The 26,396-nt window shown below is 46.3% G+C and overlaps 1 protein-coding gene across 2 annotated transcripts in view; it reads left to right on the plus strand.

Moving 5' to 3' along the window:
- CLIC6 (chloride intracellular channel 6) overlaps positions 1 to 26,396 on the plus strand; it is a 77,591-nt gene that overhangs the window by 22,571 nt on the left and 28,624 nt on the right. The window contains exon 1 of one of the 2 annotated variants that reach the window (XM_073584632.1): positions 23,914 to 24,007. The exons of the other annotated variant lie outside the window; for it this stretch is intronic. Within the exon in view, the coding sequence (XP_073440733.1) occupies positions 23,999 to 24,007 (9 nt within the window). The 5' untranslated portion in view covers positions 23,914 to 23,998. Of the gene's footprint in view, positions 1 to 23,913; positions 24,008 to 26,396 lie in introns of those variants that run through there. 2 annotated transcript variants of the gene reach the window in all.

Raw genomic sequence — 26,396 nt, forward strand, 5'->3', positions numbered from 1 at the left:
ACGGAGCTGAGCCGTGTGTTTACAGAGCCGAGCAGAGACGTGTGTACAAGGTGTATGGAGTGGAGCCGCGTGTGTATGGAGCGGAGCCGTGTGTACGGGGTGTACGGAGCAGTCGTGTGTGTACAGGATGTATGGAGTAGAGCTGCGTGTCTATGGAGCGGAGCCACGTGTGTACGGAGCGGAACCGCGTGTGTACGAGGTGTATGGAGCAAAGCCGCATGTGTACAAGGTTTACAGAGTGGAGCAATGTGTACAAGATGTACAGAGCGTGGCCGCGTGTGTACAAGGTGTATGGAGCAGAGCCGCATGTGTACGAGGTTTACGAAGTGGAGCCATGTGTGTGCGCGAGATGTACGGAGCGGAGCCGTGTGTGTACGAGGCATACAAAGCGGAACCTTGCGTATATGAGGTGTGCGGAGCCATGCGTGTACAAGGTGTATGATGGGGAGCATTCATACCTCCCAATCGCCCTGGATCCAGCAGGACAGTCCCAATTTTAAGTCTGCCTGCCCCACTGCCCTTGCCAGGAGGTTACTTTGACCACGGACACAGGGGTACATGGCGGAGCTCCGAGGAGCACTTTAAAATTCGCACGTGACATTCCATCGGAAGTGACGTGCTGTAAGCTGACCGGAAATGAGATAATTTCTGGAGGAGATTGTGACGGAACCATGGAGGCACTTCAAGGAATGCTTCAGATCCATGACCGTGTCCTCCTCTGACAGCGCGGACAGCGGAATCGCTTTGGACTTGAGGATGTTGGCCATGTAAGCGGATCATGATATGTCCTGCATCAGGAGGCTCAGGTGGGCACTACAATGGGATCCGGGCTGCTATAGTATCTTATAGAATCTTTATTTCTTTCTCTGTTTCTTTCTCTCTCTTCTTTCTTTCTTTCCCCTCTTTCTTTCTCTCTCTAATCTTTCTTTCTCTCTGTTCTTTCTTTCTCTCTGTTCTTTTCTCTCTCTGTTCTTTCTTTCTCTTTCTGTTCTTTCTTTCCCCTCTTTCTTTCTCTCTCTGTTCTTTTCTCTCTCTGTTCTTTCTTTCTCTGTCTGTTCTTTCTTTCCCCTCTTTCTCTCTCTCTGTTCTTTCTTCTCTTTCTCTCTCTCTGTTCTTTTTCTCTCTCTCTGTTCTTTCTTTCTCTTTCTCTTTTTCTGTTCTTTTGTTTCTTTCTTTCTTTCTCTCTCTGTTCTTTCTTTCACGTCTTTTTTCTTTCTTTCTCTCTCTGTTCTTTCTTTCCCCTCTTTTTTTCTCGCTCCCTCTCTGGTCTTTCTTTCCCCTGTTTCTTTCTTCTCTCTCTCTGTTCTTTTTTTCTGTCCCCTCTTTCTTTTTTTCTCTCTTTCTTTCTTTTTCTCTCTGTTCTTTCTTTCGCTCTCTTCTTTCTCTCTCTTTCTTTCCCCTCTTTCTTTATCTCTAATCTTTCTTTCTCTCTCTAATCTTTTTCTTTCTCTGTTCTTTCTTTCTCTCTCTGTTCTTCCTTTCTTTCTCTTTCTTTCCCCTCTTTCTTTGTGTTCCTTCTTTCCCCTCTTTCTTTCTCTCTGTTCTTTCTCTCTCTCTGTTCTTTCTTTCCCATCTTTCTTTCTCTATATCACTCTGTTCTTTCTCTCCCCTCTTTCTTTCTTTCTTTATTTCTCTGTTCTCTTTCTTTCTTTCTTCCTTTCTCTTTCTATCACCCTCTCTCTTCTTTCTTTCCCCTTTTTTCTCTCTCTGTTCTTTTTTCTGTCCCCTTTCTTTCTCTCTGTTCTTTCTTTCTCTCTCTGTTTCTTTCTTTCCCCTCTTTCTCTTTCTTTCTCTCTCTGTTCTTTCTTTCTCCCTCTCTGTTCTTTCTTTCTTTCCCATCTTTCTTTTTTTTCTCTCTCTGTTCTTTCTTTCTTCCCCCTCTTTCTTTCCCTTTCTTTCCCCTCTTTCTTTCTCTATCTATTCTTTTTCTTTCTCTCTCTGTTCTTTCTCTCTCTCTGTTCTTCCTTTCTTTCTCTCTGTTCTTTCTTTCTCTCTCGTTCTCTTTATTTCCTCTCTTTCTTTCTTTCTCTCTGTTCTTTCTTTCTCTTTCTCTGTTCTTTTTTCTGTCCCCTCTTTCTTTCTCTCTCTGTTCTTTCTTTCTCTCTCTGTTTCTTTCTTTCTTCCTCTCTGTTCTTTCTTTCCTTCCCCTCTTACTTTCTCTTTCTCTGTTCTCTCTTTCTTTCCCATTCTTTCTTTGTTTGTTTCTCTCACTGTTCTTTCTTTCCCCTCTTTCTTTCCCTCTCTGTTCTTTCTTTCTTTCTTTTTTCTATCTCTGTTTTATTTTTTCTCTCTCTGTGTTCTTTGTTTTCCTCAGTACCAGTCAGTGTGCCAACAGTACCAGCCACTGTGCCCATAATGCCAGCCACTGTGCCCTCAGTACCAGTCAGTGTGATCAGCAGTGCTAAATGGGTGCGGTTGGGGCATGGACATGGGTGTGACTAGTTGTGAAATGGGTGTGGTCAGGGCGTGACCTAAAATTTGCCACGGTGTGACAGCGGGTGGGGAGGTCCAAATCAGGACTGTCTCGCGAAATCCGGGATGGTTGGGAGCTTTGCATGTGGTGCACTGTGAGCCGCAGATGCCTGCCTCAGGGGCCACATGCGGCCCATGGGCCGTGTGTTTGAGACCCCTGGTTTAGGAGGTGCCCCATCCCTGGTTTACTTTCGTTAGGTCCTTCCTCCCCTTTTCCATCCCGTTGTGTGTGTTGTGCTGTCCGCTGGACTGACCCCTGTTGGGTCGTGACATTGCTGGTACAGTCATTGTGTACATAAGTTACTGATCTTGCACTGATCCTGAGTTACATCCTGTATTATACTCCAGAGCTGCACTTACTATTCTGCTGGTGCAGTCACTGTGTACATACATTACATTACTGATCTTGTACTGATCCTGAGTTACATACTGTATTATACCCCAAAGCTGCACTTACTATTCTGCTGGTGCAGTCACTGTGTACATACATTACATTACTTATCCTGAGTTACATCCTGTATTATACTCCAGAGCTGCACTCACTATTCTGCTGGTGCAGTCACTGTGTACATACATTACATTACTGATCCTGAGTTACATCCTGTATTATACCCCAGAGCTACACTCACTATTTTGCTGGTGCAGTCACTGTGTACATACATTACATTACTGATCCTGAGTAACATCCTGTATTATACCCCAGAGCTGCACTCAGTATTCTGCTGGTGCAGTCACTGTGTACATACATTACATTACTGATCCTGTACTGATCCTGAGTTACACCCTGTATTATACCCCAGAGCTGCACTCAGTATTCTGCTGGTGCAGTCACTGTGTACATACATTACATTACTGATCCTGTGTTACATCCTGTATTATACCCCAGAGCTGCACTCACTATTCTGCTGGTGCAGTCACTGTGTATATACATTACTGATCCTGAGTTACATCCTGTATTATACCCCAGAGCTGCACTCACTATTCTGCCAGTGCAGTCACTGTGTACATACATTACATTACTGATCCTGAGTTACATCCTGTATTATACCCCAGAGCTGCACTCACTATTCTGCTGGTGCAGTCACTGTATACATATATTACATTACTGATCCTGTACTCATCCTGAGTTACACCCTGTATTATACCCCAGAGCTGCACTCACTATTCTGCTTGTGCAATCACTGTGTGCATACATTACATTACTGATCCTGAGTTACATCCTGTATTATACGCAAGAGCTGCTCTCACTATTCTGCTGGTGCAGTCACTGTGTACATAGATTACATTACTGATCCTGAGTTACATCCTGTATTATACCCCAGAGCTGCGCTCAGTATTCTGCTGGTGCAGTCACTGTGTACACACATAATATTATCCTGTCGTCACCTCCTATTATGTAACAGCGTTGTACGGTTCCTCCATGATGTGTAATTACTGGCCGGACGTCTTCTGCGCCATTACTCCACATACTGTAGTCTGCGGCTCATTGTAAGTGATATAGTGTAAGCAAAAAATGTAAGAGCGTAAAACAATGCGATTATCATAATGCCGCTCTATAATCTGTTTCCCCGGTTGTCGGCTCCAGAACAAAGCCTCCTTTATTCCTATAATTCCTCTTAGGACATTACAGGGGATATAGGGGTTTTGTATCTATAGTGAATGTTTGGCCGGATTCCCACCCGGTTATTAAGTAAAGATTATGAATAGCTGCAAATATTTTTTGAGGCCTAAGACTGAACATGACATAAAGGACCAACAGAATCTATGTAGGAGTTATTCCACGTGTGACACTAATCTACTGAACACGTCGCTGCCAGAGGCTAATCTCTGCCTCGTAATGTTGTAGATCATTAACCCATTAAGGATCAGTGCACTAATGGACTCCGCTACATTCAAGTGGCAGTCCTATGTCAATGCCTATATTGTCTAATTTGACTACATTTTTTAAGTGTTGAATTTAGGTTTGTGGAAGATTCTATATTCCTATATCATCTTTGCCTCAATTATCAATTATAGGGTGCCTAGACGTGATGAGCGAGCGTGCTTGGATAAGGTGTTATATGAGCATGCTCTTGTGCTAAAAGAGTAAATTCGACATGCTCAAACAATTTGTTCGAGACCCCGTTTGTGCAGGTCTCGCGGCTATTTGACAGCCGTAACACATGCTGGGATTGAAGTGATCCGATCATAGAACTCTGTGAAGCCCACACTGACAATCTCCCCTTAACTGAAACGTAGCAGCCGAAGTTTGCAGTAGTCCAATTGCTGGAATCTGGGCACCTGAGACCCCCTTCAGCGAAGGCCCTTCCAGAGTCCTGGGGGCCTGTGTTGTAGTTCTTCAGTTTGTAGGAGTCTTTGGTCTGGGGCAACAGACCTCTCCCATCCGGGAATCTGGCAGTGCCCCTTCTGCAGAACACGTCTGCCCTGGTCATCGTACCCGGGCTCACTGTCCTGTTCCTGCTATGCTGCTGGCCCAGCACATAACATTAACTGTTGCCTGTCCCTACTCTATAACAGTGCCACATAAGCATCGACGTAACATACACATACTACCATCAGTAGTTAAAGGCAAATTCCCCATATTACACCATACATTACAGGTGTATCATACGACGGTACATAGCTTAATATCACAAAAGCACATTACCATAATAAACATATAACATACGTACAGTATATAAAGTGCACAGGGGGTCATATGGAAGGAGAGGAGGGCGCAACTGTGGGAACCTGCCACCCCCCTTACACTAGCACTAAGTAAAACAGGAAAGAAGCACCAAAACCGACCATAAAGTCCAAGATGATATCTTTTATTGTTGTGTAATATTCATGATAAAATACAGGTTTAAAACAACAGGACAAGATAATGCGGAAATGCAATATATGATAAAGAAAAGGAGCAACCAGGAAAAATAAAAAATGGCGAAAAAAATGATGAATAAAATATGAAAAATAAAAATTAAAAATAAATGAAAAGTGTGACCAAAAGAAACAAATGCGTATGAAGGATAAGGGTCACCAAATGACCTTTATAAAAGTGCCAGGTGTGCAATAAAAATAATTACTTACAAAAGTGATATGGATCCCTCACTCCTGGATGGCGTCCTCTCCTACGCGCGTTTTGGCACGCTGCCTTCATCAGGGGTGGCGTCATCAGGAAAGTGACAGGTATATATATATATATAGATGAGCCAATAGAAAAAGAGAGGCATGTGTAACCTAACCAATAAGCTATCAAGGAGTCGTGATTATAGATTGCCATATGTAAATATGTCTCCACGCATCGCAATATCAATGACACATCATCAGAAGTGCCGTGATCATACGTGTGTAGGGGAGGACACCATCCAGGAGTGAGGGATCCATATCACTTTTGTAAGCAACTAGGTTTATTACTTTTACTTTTGCTACACTTTGGATCTCTTATTCGTCATGCACAGTTCCACTTTGGCACTTACATGCTTTTAGTACTTTCAGCACTTTATTATGCCATTTTGTGATATTTTTATATTGATTCTTCTGTATGGATATTTTTGATAACTATTTTATCATTTTTATTGCACACCTGGCACTTTATAACTTCATTTGGTGACCCTTATCCTTCATACACATTTGTTTCTTTTGGTCACACTTTTCATTTATTTTTCAGTTTTTATTTTTAATTTTATTTTTATTTTTCATATTTTATTCATCATTTTTTTCGCCATTTTTTATTCTTCCTGGTTGCGTCCTTTATCATATATCGCGTTTCTGCATTGTCTTGTCCTGTTGTGTTTAAACCTGTATTTTATCATATTACACAACAGTAAAAGATATCATCTTGGTCTTTATGGTCGGTTTTGGTGCTTCTTTCCTGTTTTGTTTCATTTGTCCGACTGTCCGCAGTATATCACTATAGTCCCACTTCTTGGTATATCAGGGTTATTTGTATTATTATTATTTCTGCACTTTGTATGTCCCATTGAGAACTTACTGAATATTATTTATACCCTTATACCACCTGGTTATCTTTTGTTATTTCTTTTGTTTATACTAGCACTAAGTACTAGATCCATAGAAGCCGGAATCTACTACACAAGACAAGATCCAAGGTGCAGACTATGCAAAGAAACCTCAGAAACCGTCCAACACATAGTGTCAGGATGCGAAATGCAAGAACAGCGTATACTGAATGGCACAACCAAATAGCGGGAATTGTATAGAGCAGGGGTGGGCAATTAATTTTCCCAAGGGGCCACATGAGAGACCATGACTGTTGTGGAGGGCCGAACTAATAGCTTGAAATTAATTCTACTCAATATTAATTTATTAATATTAATTGTATGACTTAATATTGAGTAGAATTAAGTATGCTGACATCTCCTATATATCTTTAACCCCCCCCACAGCCCCTTATATGCAGCATGAGCCTCACACAGCCTACTACATATGCGGCATGAGGCCCACACAGCCTCCCTATATACGGCATGAGCCCCACACAGCCTCCCTATTTACGGCATGAGCCCCACACAGCCTCCCTATATACGGCATGAGCCCCACACAGCCTCCCCATATACAGCATGAGCCTCACACAGCTTCCCTATATACACTGCATGAGCCCCACACAGCCTCCCTATATAGGGCATGAGCCCCACACAGCCTTCTTATATACAGCATGAGCCCTACAGTCTCTCAACATACTGAATGAGGCCCCACACAGCCTCCCATATACTGCATGAGGCCCCCACAGCCTCCCCCATATACTGACTAAGTCCAACACAGCCTTCCCATATACTGCATGTCACCCCAATAGAATCCCCATGTGCTGTACTTCAACCCCATAGAATCCCCATGTGCTGCAAGTCACTCCCATAGAATCCCCATGTGCTGTATGTCACCCCCATAGAATCCCCATGTGCTGTATGTCACCCCCATAGAATCCCCATATGCTGCATGTCACCCACATAGAATCCCTATGTGCTGTACGTCACCCGCATAGCCTCCCCATGTGCTGTATGTCACCCCCTTAGAATCTCCATGTGCTGTACGTCACCCCCATAGAATCCCCATGTTCACCCCCATAGAATGCCCATGTTCACCCCATAGAGTCCCCATATTCACCCCCATAGAATCCCCATGTTCACCCCCATAGAGTCCCCATGTTCACCCCATAGAATCCCCATGTTCACCCCCATAGAATCCCCATGCTCACCCCCATAGAATCCCCATGCTCACCCCCATAGAATCCCCATGTTCACCCCCATAGATTCCCCATGTTCACCCCCATAGAATCCCCATGTTCACCCCCATAGAATCCCCATGTTCACCCCCATAGAATCCCCATGTTCACCCCTATAGAATCCCCATGTCCACCCCCATAGAATCCCCATGTCCACCCCCATAGAATCCCCATGTTCACCCCCATAGAATCCCCATGTCCACCCCCATAGAATCCCCATGTCCACCCCCATAGAATCCCCATGTTCACCCCCATAGAATACCCATGTCCACCCTCATAGAATCCCCATGTCCACCCCCATAGAATCCCCATGTCCACCCCCATAGAATCCCCATGTTCACCCCCATAGAATCCCCATGTCCACCCCCATAGAATCCCCATGACCACCCTCATATAATCCCCTTGTCCACCCCCATAGAATCCCCATGTTCACCCCCATAGAATCCCCATGTCCACCCCCATAGAATCCCCATGTCCACCCCCATAGAGTCCCCATGTTCACCCCTATAGAATCCCCACGTTCACCCCCATAGAGTCCCCATGTTCACCCCATAGAATACCCATGTTTACCCCCATAGAATCCCCATGCTCACCCCCATAGAATCCCCATGTTCACCCCCATGGAATCCCCATGTTCACTCCCATAGAATCCCCATGGTCACCCCCCTAGAATCCCCATGTCACCCCCATAGAATCCCCATGTCCACCCCCCATAGAATCCCCTTGTCCACCCCCATAGAATCCCCATGTTCACCCCCATAGAATCCACATGTTCACCCCCATAGAATCCAGATGTCCACCCCCATAGAATCCCCATGTCTACCCCCATAGAATCCCCATGTCCACCCCCATAGAATCCCCATGTCCACCCCCATAGAATCCCCATGTTCACCCCCATAGAATCCCCATGTTCACCCCCATAGAATCCCCATGTCCACCCCCATAGAATCCCCATGTTCACCCCCATAGAATCCCCATGTCCACCCCCATAGAATCCCCATGTCCACCCCCATAGAATCCCCATGTCCACCCCCATAGAATCCCCATGTCCACCCCCCCATAGAATCCCCATGTCCACCCCCATAGAATCCCCTTGTCCACCCCCATAGAATCCCCATGTTCACCCCCATAGAATACCCATGTCCACCCCCATAGAATCCCCATGTCCACCCCCATAGAATCCCCATGTCCACCCCCATGTTCACCCCCATAGAATCCCCATGTCCACCCCCATAGAATCCCCTTGTCCACCCCCATAGAATCCCCATGTTCACCCCCATAGAATCCCCATGTTCACCCACATAGAATCCCCATGTCCACCCCCATACAATCCCCATGTTCACCCCCATAGAATCCCCATGTTCACTCCCATAGAATCCCCATGGTCACCCCCATAGAATCCCCATGGTCACCCCCATAGAATCCCCATGGTCACCCCCATAGAATCCCCATGGTCACCCTCATAGAATCCCCATGGTCACCCCCCATAGAATCCCCATGTGCACCCCCCATAGAATCCCCATGGTCACCCCCATAGAATCCCCATGTTCACCTCCATAGAATCCCCATGTTCACCCCCATAGAATCCCCATGTTCACCCCCATAGAATCCCCATGTTCACCCCCATAGAATCCCCATGTTCACCCCCATAGAATCCCCATGTTCACCCCCATAGAATCCCCATGTCCACCCCCATAGAATCCCCATGTTCACCCCCATAGAATCCCCATGTTCACTCCCATAGAATCCCCATGTTCACTCCCATAGAATCCCCATGGTCACCCCCATAGAATCCCCATGGTCACCCTCATAGAATCCCCATGGTCACCCTCATAGAATCCCCATGGTCACCCTCATAGAATCGCCATGTTCACCCCCCATAGAATCCCCATGTTCACCCCCATAGAATCCCCATGGTCACCCCCATAGAATCCCCTTGTCCACCCCCATAGAATCCCCATGTTCACCCCCATAGAATCCCCATGTCCACCCCCATAGAATCCCCTTGTCCACCCCCATAGAATCCCCATGTCCACCCCCATAGAATCCCCATGTCCACCCCCATAGAATCCCCTTGTCCACCCCCATAGAATCCCCATGTTCACCCCCATAGAATCCCCATGTTCACCCCCATAGAATCCCCATGTTCACCCCCATAGAATCCCCATGTTCACCCCCATAGAATCCCCATGTTCACCCCCATAGAATCATCATGTTCACTCCCATAGAATCCCCATGTTCACTCCCATAGAATCCCCATGGTCACCCCCATAGAATCCCCATGGTCACCCTCATAGAATCCCCATGGTCACTCTCATAGAATCCCCATGGTCACCCTCATAGAATCCCCATGGTCACCCTCATAGAATCCCCATGTTCACCCCCCACCCCCCATAGAATCCCCATGTTCACCCCCCATAGAATCCCCATGGTCACCCCCATAGAATCCCCTTGTCCACCCCCATAGAATCCCCATTTTCACCCCCATAGAATCCCCATGTCCACCCCCATAGAATCCCCATGTCCACCCCCATAGAATCCCCATGTCCACCCCCATGTCCACCCCCATAGAATCCCCCTGTCCACCCCCATAGAATCCCCTTGTCCACCCCCATAGAATCCCCATGTTCACCCCCATAGAATCCCCATGTTCACCCCCATAGAATCCCCATGTTCACCCCCATAGAATCCCCATGTTCACCCCCACAGAATCCCCATGTTCACCCCCATAGAATCCCCATGTTCACCCCCATACAATCCCCATGTTCACCCCCATAGAATCCCCATGGTCACCCTCATAGAATCCCCATGTTCACCCCCCATAAAATCCCCATGTGCACCCCCCATAGAATCCCCATGGTCACCCCCATAGAATCCCCATGGTCACCCCCATAGAATCCCCATGTTCACCCCTATAGAATCCCCATGTTTACTCCCATAGAATCCCCATGTTCACTCCCATAGAATCCCCATGTTCACTCCCATAGAATCCCCATGGTCACCCCCATAGAATCCCCATGGTCACCCTCATAGAATCCCCATGGTCACCCTCATAGAATCCCCATGGTCACCCTCATAGAATCCCCATGGTCACCCTCATAGAATCCCCATGTTCACCCCCCATAGAATCCCAATGTTCACCCCCCATAGAATCCCCATGTTCACCCAATAGAATCCCCATGTTCATCCCCACAGAATCCCCATGTTCACCCCCATAGAATCCAAATGTTCACCCCCCATAGAATCCCCATGTTCACCCCATAGAATCCCCATGTTCATCCCCATAGAATCCCCATGTCCACCCCCATAGAATACCCATGTTCACCCCATATACTGTACATACACATGAGAAAAAAAAAACCCACATACTCACCTTGGTCCTGCTCCCTGGCGCTCTGCTCTTCTCTCTGCCTCCAGTGCGCTGACTCTCCTGTGGTACACAGCTGACACGGGTACAGGATAATGACGCTGACACTCGGGGAACAGGATAATGACACTGACACTCGGGGTACAGGATAATGACACTTACTCTCGGGGTACAGGATAATGACGCTGACTCTCGGGGTACAGGATAATGACACTGACTCTCAGGGTACAGGATAATGACACTGACTACCGGGGTACAGGATAATGACACTGACTCTCGGGGTACAGGATAATGACACTGCCACTCGGGGTACAGGATAATGACACTGACTCTCGGGGTACAGGATAATGACACTGCCACTCGGGGTACAGGATAATGACACTGACTCTCGGGGTACAGGATAATGACACTGACTCTCGGGGTACAGGATAATGACACTGACTCTCGGGGTACAGGATAATGACACTGCCACTCAGGGTACAGGATAATGACGCTAACTCTTGGGGTACAAGATAATGACGCTGACACTCGGGGAACAGGATAATGACACTGACACTCGGGGTACAGGATAATGACACTGACACTAGGGGTACAGGATCATGACGCTGACACTCGGGGTACAGGATAATGACACTGACACTAGGGGTACAGGATAATGACACTGACACTTGGGTTACAGGATAATGACACTGATACTCAGGGTACAGGATAATGACACTGACACTAGGGGTACAGGATAATGACACTGACACTTGGGATACAGGATAATGACACTGACACTCAGGGTACAGGATAATGACGCTGATACTCAGGATACAGGATAATGACACTGACACTAGGGGTACAGGATAATGACGCTGACACTAGGGGTACAGGATAATGACGCTGATACTCAGGATACAGGATAATGACACTGACACTTGGGGTACAGGATAATGACACTGATACTCCGGATACAGGATAATGACACTGACACTCGGGGTACAGGATAATGACGCTGACTCTAGGGGTACAGGATAATGACACTGCCACTCGGGGTACAGGATAATGACGCTGACACTCGGGGTACAGGATAATGACGCTGATACTCGGGGTACAGGATAATGACACTGACAGTTGAGGTACAGGATAATGACGCTGGTACTCAGGGTACAGGATAATGACGCTGACACTCGGGGTACAGGATAATGACACTGATACTTGGGGTACAGGATAATGACACTGACACTAGGGGGTACAGGATAATGACGCTGATACTCAGGGTACAGGATAGTGACACTGACACTAGGGGTACAAGATAATGACGCTGACACTCGGGGTACAGGATAATGACACTGACACTAGGGGTACAGGATCATGACGCTGATACTCAGGATACAGGATAATGACACTGACACTTGGGGTACAGGATAATGACGCTGATACTCGGGGTACAGGATAATGACACTGACACTTGGGGTACAGGATAATGACACTAGGGGTACAGGATAATGACGCTGATACTCAGGGTACAGGATAATGACACCGACACTAGGGGTACAGGATAATGACGCTGACACTCGGGGTACAGGATAATGACACTGACACTAGGGGTACAGGATAATGACGCTGATACTCAGGATACAGGATAATGACACTGACACTTGGGGTACAGGATAATGACACTGACACTTGGGGTACAGGATAATGACACTGATACTCAGGGTACAGGATAATGACACTGACACTAGGGGTACAGGATAATGACGCTGACACTCGGGGTACAGGATAATGACGCTGACACTAGGGGTACAGGATAATGACACTGACACTTGGGGTACAGGATAATGACACTGACACTCAGGGTACAGGATAATGACGCTGATACTCAGAATACAGAATAATGACACTGACACTAGGGGTACAGGATAATGACGCTGACACTCGGGGTACAGGATAATGACACTGACACTAGGGGTACAGGATAATGATGCTGATACTCAGGATACAGGATAATGACACTGACACTTGGGGTACAGGATAATGACACTGACACTTGGGGTACAGGATAATGACGCTGATACTCAGGGTACAGGATAATGACACTGACACTAGGGGTACAGGATAATGACGCTGATACTCCAGATACAGGATAATGACACTGACACTTGGGGTACAGGATAATGACACTAGGGGTACAGGATAATGATGCTGATACTCAGGGTACAGGATAATGACGTTGACTCTCGGGGTACAGGATAATGACACTGACACTCGGGGTACAGGATAATGACACTGACACTCGGGGTACAGGATAATGACACTGACACTAGGGGTACAGGATAATGACGCTGATACTCAGGGTACAGGATAGTGACACTGACACTAGGGGTACAAGATAATGACGCTGACACTCGGGGTACAGGATAATGACACTGACACTAGGGGTACAGGATCATGACGCTGATACTCAGGATACAGGATAATGACACTGACACTTGGGGTACAGGATAATGACGCTGATACTCGGGGTACAGGATAATGACACTGACACTTGGGGTACAGGATAATGACACTAGGGGTACAGGATAATGACGCTGATACTCAGGGTACAGGATAATGACACCGACACTAGGGGTACAGGATAATGACGCTGACACTCGGGGTACAGGATAATGACACTGACACTAGGGGTACAGGATAATGACGCTGATACTCAGGATACAGGATAATGACACTGACACTTGGGGTACAGGATAATGACACTGACACTTGGGGTACAGGATAATGACACTGATACTCAGGGTACAGGATAATGACACTGACACTAGGGGTACAGGATAATGACGCTGACACTCGGGGTACAGGATAATGACACTGACACTAGGGGTACAGGATAATGACACTGACACTTGGGGTACAGGATAATGACACTGACACTCAGGGTACAGGATAATGACGCTGATACTCAGAATACAGAATAATGACACTGACACTAGGGGTACAGGATAATGATGCTGACACTCGGGGTACAGGATAATGACACTGACACTAGGGGTACAGGATAATGATGCTGATACTCAGGATACAGGATAATGACACTGACACTTGGGGTACAGGATAATGACACTGACACTTGGGGTACAGGATAATGACGCTGATACTCAGGGTACAGGATAATGACACTGACACTAGGGGTACAGGATAATGACGCTGATACTCCAGATACAGGATAATGACACTGACACTTGGGGTACAGGATAATGACACTAGGGGTACAGGATAATGATGCTGATACTCAGGGTACAGGATAATGACACTGACACTTGGGGTACAGGATAATGACCCTGATACTCAGGGTACAGGATAATGACACTGACACTCGGGGTACAGGATAATGACGCTGATACTCAGGGTACAGGATAATGACACTGACACTAGGGGTACAGGATAATGACGTTGACTCTCGGGGTTCAGGATAATGACACTGACTCTAGGGGTACAGGATAATGACACTGACACTTGGGGTACAGGATAATGACGCTGATACTCGGGGTACAGGATAATGACACTGACACTTGGAGTACAGGATAATGACGCTGATACTCAGGGTACAGGATAATGACGCTGACACTCGGGGTACAGGATAATGACACTGATACTCAGGGTACAGGATAATGACACTGACTCTAGGGGTACAGGATAATGACGCTGATACTCAGGATACAGGATAATGACACTGACACTTGGGGTACCGGATAATGACACTGACACTCGGGGTACAGGATAATGACGCTGACACTCGGGGTACAGGATTATGACACTGACTCTAGGGGTACAGGATAATGACGCTTGTTATGAATGAGTCACCGTAGGAGGCAGAAACAGAAATACTAGCTAAGTCCAGAAAACCAGAGAAGTTGGCAGCTATCGGATTGCAGACCCCTGAACCTATCAACAACAACTAGCAGTAGCCGTGGGGGGTTCCTACGGTGCCCTAGACCCCTCGATCACAGCCGGAGAACTACATAGCCTAAAGACAGAAAGGGAAATCTAAACTGCCCCAGAGCAGACCCCAAAGCAATAGGCAGCCCTCAACATATAATGACGGTGAAGCAAGATGAAAAAACACTCACACAGATAGAAAGATAGGCTGAGCAAATGATGGGGTCCAAGCTAACTAGATAGGACAGGATAGAAAAGCTGCTGTCTGTAATCCGCCAAAACCCTATCAAAACAAGAGCCAACAGCTGATAGGGAAAAAAGCCCTGAAGACGCTAGGCTTCAAAAAGACTATATCAGTACTCAGGTATTTTCTGAAGACAGAGCAAAAAGGAATTCAGCTCACCCCAGCAGGGAATGGCAGAAATCAAGGAAAACAATGCAAAACAAAACCAAAACACAAATGCAAAAAGTAGAGCAGAAAACTTAGCTTTTGAGGAGCAGGAATCAGACTGGTCTCCTAGAATCCCTCAGAGAGATCACCAGCAAGGCAGAAGGGCGTCGGCTGCCTTATATCCAGTCAGTAATTCCTGTCACCCAGTCATCATCATCCTGCCCAGGTGCTTGGTAATCAGCCTCACGACATTCCTTCACCAGAAGAGGGAGTTCATCAGACCTCAATGGTGAAGGGGAAAATGAACTCACAACAGTACCTCCCTCTTGAGGAGGGGTCACCGAACCATCATCCATGCCACCAGGGCGATCAGGGTGAGCCCGATGAAAGGCACGCACCAATCTTTTGGCATGAATATCAGACGCAGAGACCCAGGAATTATCCTCCTGACCATAACCCTTCCACTTAACCAAATACTGGAGTCTCCGTCTAGCCAGACGGGAATCCAGTATCTTCTCTACCTCATATTCCATGTTACCTTCAACCAATACAGGGTCCGGAGGTGCCACCCCAGGAACTACTAGTTCAACAAACCTCTTCAACAAGGACTTATGAAACACATTATGGATTTTAAATGTAACAGGAAGAGCCAAACGAAAAGAGACCGGATTAATAATCTCCAAAATCTTGTAAGGTCCAATAAATCTAGGCTTAAACTTAGGAGAAGCCACCTTCATAGCGATATTTTTTGATGATAACCAAACCATATCACCAACCTTAAACTGGGGGCCAATGGACCTATGTCGGTTGGAAAACCGCTGGGCCTTTTCCTGGAAGAGAGATAACTTATCCACCACTTGGTCCCAGATCTGGTGCATTCTCTCCACCACAGTGTCAACACCTGGGCAGGCAGAAGGCTCCACCTGCCCTGAAGAAAATCGAGGATGAAACCCAAAGTTACAAAAAAAAGGTGACATCAAAGTGGCAGAACTAACTCTATTATTTAAAGAAAATTCGGCTAAGGGCAAAAATGAAACCCAATCATCCTGATCAGCGGAAATAAAACATCTCAAATACGACTCCAAGGTCTGGTTTGTTCTCTCCGTCTGCCCATTGGTCTGAGGGTGAAAAGCAGAGGAGAAGGAAAACTGAATTCCCAGCTTGGAACAGAAAGTCCTCCAAAATCTAGACACAAACTGAACTCCTCTGTCAGATACAATGTTCTCAGGAATCCCGTGCAAGCGAACCACCTGTTGCAAAAACAGGGGCACCAACTCAGAGGAAGATGGCAACTTAGGGAGTGGTACAAGATGAACCATCTTAGAGAACCTATCACAAATCACCCAAATAACAGTTATTCTCTGAGAGACAGGCATATCAGAGATGAAATCCATTGAAATATGGGTCCATGGCCTCCTGGGAACCGGCAAAGGCATCAACAACCCACTAGAGCGAGAACAAGGTTTAGACCGGGAGCAAGTCCCACAGGACTGCACAAAATTCCTGACATCACGAGACAAGGCGGGCCACCAAAAAGACCGACTCACCAGATCTCTAGTACCAAAAATACCTGAATGACCAGCCAATGCAGAGCAATGAACTTCAGACATCACTTTCTTCTTCCACTGGTCAGGAACATACAACCTTCCACTGGGACAACGCTCAGGTTTGTCCTCCTGGAACTCTTCCAGAGCACGTCTCAAATCGGGGGAGATGGCAGAAAGAACTACCCCTTCGCCTAAGATGGTAGCAGGCTTGGCCACCACAGGAGAATCTGCAAAGAAGCTCCTAGAGAGAGCGTCAGCCTTGACATTCTTAGTGCCAGGAAGAAAAGAGACCACAAAATCAAAACGTGTAAAAAACAAGGCCCACCTAGCCTGTCTAGCGTTCAAGCGTTTGGCCGACTCCAGGTAAATCAAATTCTTGTTGTCAGTGAGGACCACGACTTGATGTTTAGCTCCCTCCAACCAATGTCTCCACTCCTCAAATGCCCATTTCATGGCTAACAGTTCCCGATTCCCCACATCATAGTTACGTTCAGATGGAGAGAACTTTCGGGAAAAGAAAGCACAGGGATTCATTTTAGATGTTACAGGATCCTTTTGGGACAAAACAGCTCCTGCACCAATCTCAGAAGCGTCCACCTCTACCTGGAACGGGAGTGAGACATCAGGTTGCCGCAAAACCGGGGCAGAAGTGAATCTTCGCTTCAGCTCCTGAATGGAAGAAACAGCCTCCGGAGACCAATTCAACACATCAGCACCCTTCTTAGTCAGATCAGTCAATGGCTTGGCAATACTAGAAAATTTTGCTATAAATTTCCGATAAAAATTAGCAAAACCCAAAAACTTCTGGAGGGCCTTCAAAGAAGTGGGCTGAACCCAATCATAAATGGCCTGTACCTTGGCCGGGTCCATTGCAATAGTTGACGGAGGCAAAATAAATCCCAAAAAAGAAATCCTCTGTACCCCAAAAAGGCATTTCGATCATTTGACATACAGGGAATTCTCCCTCAAGATCCGGAACACAGTCCGAACATGTTCCACATGAGAATCCCAATCCTTGGAGAAGATCAAAATATCATCCAGATAGATAATCAAAAATGTATCCACAAAGTCTCGGAAAATATCGTTTATGAAGCAGTGGAAGACAGAAGGGGCATTAGTGAGCCCAAAAGGCATCACCAGGTACTCAAAATGTCCCTCCGGAGTATTAAATGCCGTCTTCCATTCATCCCCATGCTTAATGTGGATAAGATTATACGCCCCCCTGAGGTCAAGCTTGGTAAACCAGCAAGCACCTTTAACTCTGGAGAATAAATCAGAAATCAGGGGTAACAGATACTGATATTTAATAGTAATTTTGTTGAGGGCACGATAATACGATAATCAATACAAGGTCTTAATGAACCATCCTTTTTGGCCACGAAAAAAAACCCAGCACCTAAGGGTGAAGAGGATGGTCTAATATGACCCTTCTCCAACGCCTCCTTAATATAGGATCGCATAGCCTCGTGCTCGGGTACAGATAAATTGAAGAGCTGACCCTTGGGAAATTTACACCCCGGGTACAGCTCAATTGCACAGTCATAACTCCTATGAGGAGGCAAAGACTCAGACTCATTCTCACTAAATACATCATAAAAATGCGCCAAATAGTCAGGAACATCATGCGACTGAGGAGAGGTGGAAAAAACCGGAGCCTCACTAAGGGCACACCGACAACCCCAACTCACCACAGACACAGATTTCCAATCCAAAACTGGATTATGAATTTGCAACCAGGGAAACCCCAGAACAATGGTATCATGCAAATTATGCAACACCAAAAATCTGCAATTTTCTTGATGGTCTGGGGCGACCCTCATTACCACCTGGGTCCAAAACTGAGGTTTATTTTTTGCCAAAGGAGTAGCATCAATCCCCCTCAAAGGGATAGGCGTCTGCAGAGGGTCATAGGAAATCCACAACGTTTAGCAAAATCCAAGTCCATTAGGTTCAGGGCTGCTCCCGAATCCACAAAAGCCTTGGCGGAAAATGTGGACAGGGAGCAGATCAGAGTAATTGCCAGAAGAAACTTAGGTTGAACACCACCCACAGAAAACGTGTGTGCAAAACGTTTCTCTCGTTTAGGACAGACAGAAATAATATGCGAGGCATCTCCACAAAAAAAACACAGCTTATTACGCCTTCTGAACTCCTGACGTTGCTCCCTGGACAAAACTCTATCACATTGCATAGGTTCAGACACTTGTTCAACAGGTGGCAACACCTCTCGTGCAGTCCTGCGTTCACGTAAACGCCGATCAACCTGAATGGCTAATGACATAGAATCGTCAAGACCAGAGGGAACAGGAAATCCCACCATAGTATCTTTTACGGCTTCTGACAAACCCTTCCGAAAGAGAGCTGCCAAGGCATTATCATTCCAGGTAGTAAGGACCGCCCACTTTTGGAATTTTTGACAGTACAATTCTGCAGAATCTCGACCCTGGCTCAATGCCAACAGGGTCTTTTCAGCCTGATCAATAGCATTAGGTTCGTCATACAACAACCCCAAGGCTTGAAAAAATGCGTTCACATTAGTCAGAATAGGATCATCTGGTTTCAAAGAAAACGCCCAATCCTGGGGATCGCCACGCAGCAAAGAGATGACAATTTTAACCTGCTGCGCGGAGCTCCCTGACGAGTTAGGCTTCAAGGCAAAAAATAATTTACAATTATTTTTGAAATTCAAAAAATTTCCCGATCCCCAAAAAACACATCAGGAGTAGGGATCTTTGGTTCTGCAGCATGTGAATGAGCAAGGTAGGCGGAAATTCCCCGCACTTCCGCAGCGAGCTGCTCCACATGATCAGACAATTGCTTTATCTCCATTGAGAGAAAAAAAAAATTCCCCCTACAGCCTCAGAGATATAGAGGAAAAAATATACACACTTTTTTTTTTTTTACAATTCTTTCCTGCTATTGAGTACCCTAGGATCTGCGGTATGGCTGGTGATTCTGTTATGAATGAGTCACCGTAGGAGGCAAAATCAGAAATACTAGCTAAGTCCAGAAAACCAGAGAAGTTGGCAGCTATCGGATTGCAGACCCCTGAACCTATCAACAACAACTAGCAGTAGCCGTGGGGGTTTCCTACGGTGCCCTAGACCCCTCGATCACAGCCGGAGAACTACATAGCCTAAAGACCGAAAGGGAAATCTAAACTGCCCCAGAGCAGACCCCAAAGCAATAGGCAGCCCCCAACATATAATGACGGTGAAGCAAGATGAAAAAACACTCACACAGATAGAAAGATAGGCTGAGCAAATGATGGGGCCCAAGCTAACTAGATAGGACAGGATAGAAAAGCTGCTGTCTGTAGTCCGCCAAAACCCCATCAAAACAAGAGCCAACAGCTGATAGGGAAAAAAGCCCTGAAGACGCTAGGCTTCAAAAAGACTATATCAGTACTCAGGTATTTTCTGAAGACAGAGCAAAAAGGAATTCAGCTCACCCCAGCAGGGAATGGCAGAAATAAAGGAAAATAATGCAAAACAAAACCAAAATACAAATGCAAAAAGTAGAGCAGAAAACTTAGCTTTTGAGGAGCAGGAATCAGACTGGTCTCCTAGAATTCCACAGAGAAATCACCAGCGAGGCAGAAGGGCGTCGGCTGCCTTATATCCAGTCAGTAATTCCCGTCACCCAGTCATCATCATCCTGCCCAGGTGCTTGGTAATCAGCCTCACTACCTTCCTTCACCAGAAGAGGGAGTTCATCAGACCTCAATGGTGAAGGGGAAAATGAACTCACAACAAACGCTGATACTCAGGATACAGGATAATGACACTGACACTTGGGGTACAGGATAATGACACTGACACTTGGGGTACAGGATAATGACGCTGATACTCGGGGTTCAGGATAATGACATTGACACTTGGGGTACAGGATAATGACGCTGATACTCAGGGTACAGGATAATGACGCTGACACTCGGGGTACAGGATAATGACACTGACACTTGGGGTGCAGGATAATGACACTGATACTCAGGGTACAGGATAATGACACTGACACTCGGGGTACAGGATAATGACGCTGACACTAGGGGTACAGGATAATGACGCTGATACTCAGGGTACAGGATAATGACGCTGACACTCGGGGTACAGGATAATGACACTGATACTCAGGATACAGGATAGTGACACTGACACTTGGGGTACAGGATAATGACGCTGACACTCGGGGTGCAGGATAATGACACTGACACTCGGGGTACAGGATAATGAGGCTGACACTCGGGGTACAGGATAATGACGCTGATACTCGGGGTACAGGATAATGGCGCTGACACTCGGGGTACAGGATAATGACACTGACTCTCGGGGTACAGGATAATGACACTGACACTCGGGGTACAGGATAATGACACTGACTCTCGAGGTACAGGATAATGACACTGACACTTGGGGTACAGGATAATGACACTGACCCTTGGGGTACAGTATAATGACACTGACTCTCGGGGTACAGGATAATGACACTGCCACTCGGGGTACAGGATAATGACACTGACTCTCGGGGTACAGGATAATGACACTGCCACTCGGGGTACAGGATAATGACACTGACTCTCGAGGTACAGGATAATGACGTGACACTCGGGGTACAGGATAATGACACTGACACTTGGGGTACAGGATAATGACACTGACTCTCGAGGTACAGGATAATGACGTGACACTCGGGGTACAGGATAATGACACTGACACTCGGGGTACAGGATAATGACACTGACTCTCGAGGTACAGGATAATGACACTGACACTTGGGGTACAGGATAATGACACTGACCCTTGGGGTACAGTATAATGACACTGACTCTCGGGGTACAGGATAATGACACTGACTCTCGGGGTACAGGATAATGACACTGACTCTCGGGGTACAGGATAATGACACTGCCACTCGGGGTACAGGATAATGACACTGACTCTCGAGGTACAGGATAATGACGTGACACTCGGGGTACAGGATAATGACACTGACACTCGGGGTACAGGATAATGACACTGACACTTGGGGTACAGGATAATGACACTGACATTCGGGGTACAGGATAATGACGCTGACTCTCGGGGTACAGGATAATGACACTGCCACTCGGGGTACAGGGTAATGGCACTGACACTCGGGGTGCAGGATAATGACACTGACACTCGGGGTACAGGATAATGACACTGCCACTCGGGGTACAGGGTAATGGCACTGACTCTCGGGGTGCAGGATAATGACACTGACACTCGGGATACAGGGTAATGGCACTGACACTCGGGGTGCAGGATAATGACACTGCCACTCGGGGTACAGGATAATGACACTGACTCTCGGGGTGCAGGATAATGACACTGACACTCGGGGTGCAGGGTAATGGCACTGACTCTCGGGGTGCAGGATAATGACACTGACACTCGGGGTGCAGGGTAATGGCACTGACTCTCGGGGTGCAGGATAATGACACTGACACTCGGGGTGCAGGGTAATGGCACTGACTCTCGGGGTGCAGGATAATGACACTGACACTCGGGGTGCAGGGTAATGGCACTGACTCTCGGGGTGCAGGATAATGACACTGACACTCGGGGTGCAGGTGTGGCAGGGAGTGGTGCCGTCTCTCCAGTATATATACGTTTCCTTCTCTGATCCTCGGCGTCGTCGTGTGCATTTGTGCTGTAGACATTTGGGGTTTTGCTCTTTATCATCTCTGCTCATCTCACTCTTATATTGTTAGTGGTTATTGGTGAATTCTTCTTCTTCGGTCGCACTTTTAGCCACAATTATTCATTTGTATTATGTCTTTGTAAAAGAAAACAAACAATAATTTTGATGCAAAATTTAAAATAAAAGTCACCGGTCTGTAGACAGTAATCACAGACATTTTGTGGGACTTTAATATTTTCTTATTTCTATGTGTGATTATAAATAAGGCGCCGAATACAAGAAGGAAAACCCAGCGAGGTCACACTCTGCACAGACACAAAGCCGCAGGAATTGGACATTTTACACCTAATATTCCTCACAAAGTGACATCTGCTCTTCAGGTTCTTCTACTCGGCAGCATGAAGCGGTGTAACGGACGAGGACCCAGCGTCCAACAGGAAAGATCAACTTACGATCAACATCTCTAATAGATTTCTTTGTTGCTCCATTTTGTGATGATGATTTATAAATATTTGTTGGCTTTTGTCTTGTATATTGTATAGGAAATACTGTACAAATATGTATACTACTGTGCTAATAATAATAATGTATGGGAAATATACAGCAAGGCTTGTAATACTAGTTCTGACCACTAGATGGTAGAATACTAACATGTAATAGTAACATGTTCTGATTCATCAGGTCCAGCAGTGATCATTTATGGCACCCTGAGTAATGAAATACTCCAGCCCTGCAGAGCTAACCACGACATTACTACATGAAATATCTATCTATTCTATATATCTAACATCTATCTAGAAAAAATAGTAAAAGCAGCACCAGTAAGTGTAAGTCTCATGGATACATACCAGTCCTTCAATATAATCCAAAGAATTTAGGCAGCACACCATATAGCGAGATAATCTAAGTGAAAATAAATAAGAATCACTGATGAGTCATGGATCTGTTCTTTGTTGATTACATAGATAGATAGATAGATAGATACGTGGTCAAAATTGTTGGTACCCCTCGTTTAATGACAGAAAAACCCACAATGGTCACAGAAATAACTTGGATCTGACAAAAGTAATAATAAATCAAAAATCTCTGAAACTGAACAAATGAAAGTCAGACATTGCTTTTCCACCATGCTTCCACAGAATTTTTTTAAAAAAAATAAACCTCTTGAAATAGGCCTGGACAGAAATGATGGTAGCCCTGAAAATAATGTGACAAAAGGGACATGTTAAATCACGGTGTGTCCACTAATTAGCATCACAGGTGTCTACAATCTTGGAATCAGTGAGTGGCCTGTATAGAGGCTACAGATACTCACTGTGCTGTTTGGTGACATGGTGTGTATCACACTCAACATGGACCAGAGGAAGCGAAGGAAAGAGTTGTCTCAGGAGATTACAAAGAAATTATAGACAAACATGTTACAGGTAAAAGTTATAAGACCATCTCCAAAGTAGCTTGATGTTCCTGTGACTACAGCTGCATGTATTATTCAGGAATGTAAGCTCCGTGGGACTGTAGCCAACCTCCCTGGACGGAGCCGCAGGAGGAAAATTGATGACAAATCAAAGAGACGGATAATACAAATGGTAACAAAAGAGCCCAGAAAAACCTCTAAACAGATTAAAAAGTGAACTTCAAGCTCAAGGAACATCAGTGTCAGATCGCACCATCCGTTGTTGTATGAGCCAAAGTGGACCTCATGGGAGACGACCAAGGAGGACACCATGGTTGAAAAAAAATCCTAAAAAAGCCAGACTGGAATTTGCGAAACTATATGTTGACAAGCCACAAAGCTTCTGGGAGAATTTCCTTTGGACAGATGAGACAAAAATTGGAACTTTTTGGCAAGTCACATCAGCCGCTACAGTTCAAAGCAATGATGGAGGAGAGAGCGCCAGCTGACGCTCCCTTTCCCATCATTCCCCGTTCTGCCTCTGACACACAGCGGGTGTGCGATGATGTCATTGCGCACTCACTGTGTATCAGGCAGAGCAGGAGCCGGGAGCAGCGCGGGCACGAGGAGAAGGTGAGAAGAGTGTTTTTTTTAATGCAACAGTGAGTACAGCCAGGACTGTGGGGCCATTCTCCGGGAGGGGGGCTGTATACCATGGGGGATGCTGTGCTGTATACTATGGGGGGCTGTATACCATGGTGTTGTATACCATGGGGGGTGCTGTGCTGTATACCATGCGGTGCTGTATACCATGGGGGGCTGTATACCATGGGGAGGATGCTGTGCTGTATACCATGGGGGGCTGTATACCATGGGGGGTGCTGTGCTGTATACCATGGGGGCTGTATACCATGGGGGAGTACTGTGCTGTGTACCATGTGGTGCTGTATACCATGGGGAGGGTGCTGTATACCATGCAGTGCTTTATACCATGGGGGTGCTGTGCTGTATACCATGCAGTGCTGTATACCATGGGGGGTGCTGTGCTGTATACCATGGGGGGCTGTATTCCATGCGGTGCTGTATACCATGGGGGAGTGCTGTGCTGTATACTATGGGGGGCTGTATACCATGCGGGGCTGTGCTCTGTACCATGTGGTGCTGTGCTGTATACCATGCAATGCTGTATACCATGGGGGGTGCTGTGTTGTATACCATGGGGGGTGTTGTGCTGTATACCATGGGGGGCTGTATACCATGTGGGGCTGTGCTCTATACCATGCGGTGCTGTGCTGTATACCATGTGGTGCTGTACTATATACCATGTGGTGCTGTGCTATATACTATGCAGCTGTGTTATATACCATGGGGGGTACATTATATTCTATGGGGGAGTCTGTGTTATATAATATGGGGGGCGACATTATATTCTATGGTGTAGCAAGTCAGACACCTGCCCTCCGCTCCTTTCATTCTCTATGTGGGGGTGGAGTTATGAGAGCGGTGTGGCTGTGTACAGTTCGAGGGATGGAGCCTGGGCTGGTCTCAGGGGCCCCAAAAATTTTGCCACTATGGGACCCCGAAATTCCTAGTGGCAGCCCGGGGTTGGGGGGGGCCCATTTGAAAGTTCGCATCGGGGCCCATAACTTTGTAGTTACGCCACTGTTCCCTATCCTGGTATATACTGTATGTCCCCCATTTCAGGTATGCATGCTCCCCATCCTGGTTTATATGTCCCCCAGACTGGTATATACTGTATGTCCCCCATCCTGGTATATATGTCCCCATCCTGATATATACTGTATATGTCCCCTATCCTGGTATATATGTCCTCCATCCTTTTATTGAGAGACATTAGGCAAATGAACTCTAAGATAAAAAAAAACCAAAACTTAGTGATGTCGGTGCCTTATCTCCAATCAGTTGCAGCTTAGGGGCCGCAGCGCTCACACCTTCCCCTGATATCCGGGTTCTTCCTCAGAGAAGTTTTGTTTGGGGAGGACCTTGGAGTTTATCCACTCAAAAAACTCATGTAAATCCTCAGTGTGAACATAGCCTAAGGGTATAATCAAACTGAATTTTTGAGGAATTTTAAAAAAATCACGAGTTTTTCAATCACTTTGGGTAATGCTCTTGATTTGGGGTATGCGCACACGTCTTCTTTAGGCAACCTCCGCATAGAATCCACCTGAAAAAGCGCCACAAAAAAATGAGCCAAGTGCACAGCAATGTAAAAACAACATTGTGTGCACGTGTTCAGTCTTTTGTTGCTTTTTTAACTACTTCAGGTTTTGGAAGCCATGAACAGGATAAAAGAAGCAGCACGCCCAATCTTTGGGTGGCCTCCGATAGGAAGCAGCACTAATTATAGTCTGAATTATAGAAAACAGATGCCGCATAAATAACAGCAAAATCTCTTC

This window comes from Dendrobates tinctorius, unplaced genomic scaffold, assembly GCF_039654945.1.
Source record: "Dendrobates tinctorius isolate UK_male_01 unplaced genomic scaffold, ASM3965494v1 ptg000084l, whole genome shotgun sequence".
NCBI lineage: Eukaryota > Metazoa > Chordata > Amphibia > Anura > Dendrobatidae > Dendrobates > Dendrobates tinctorius.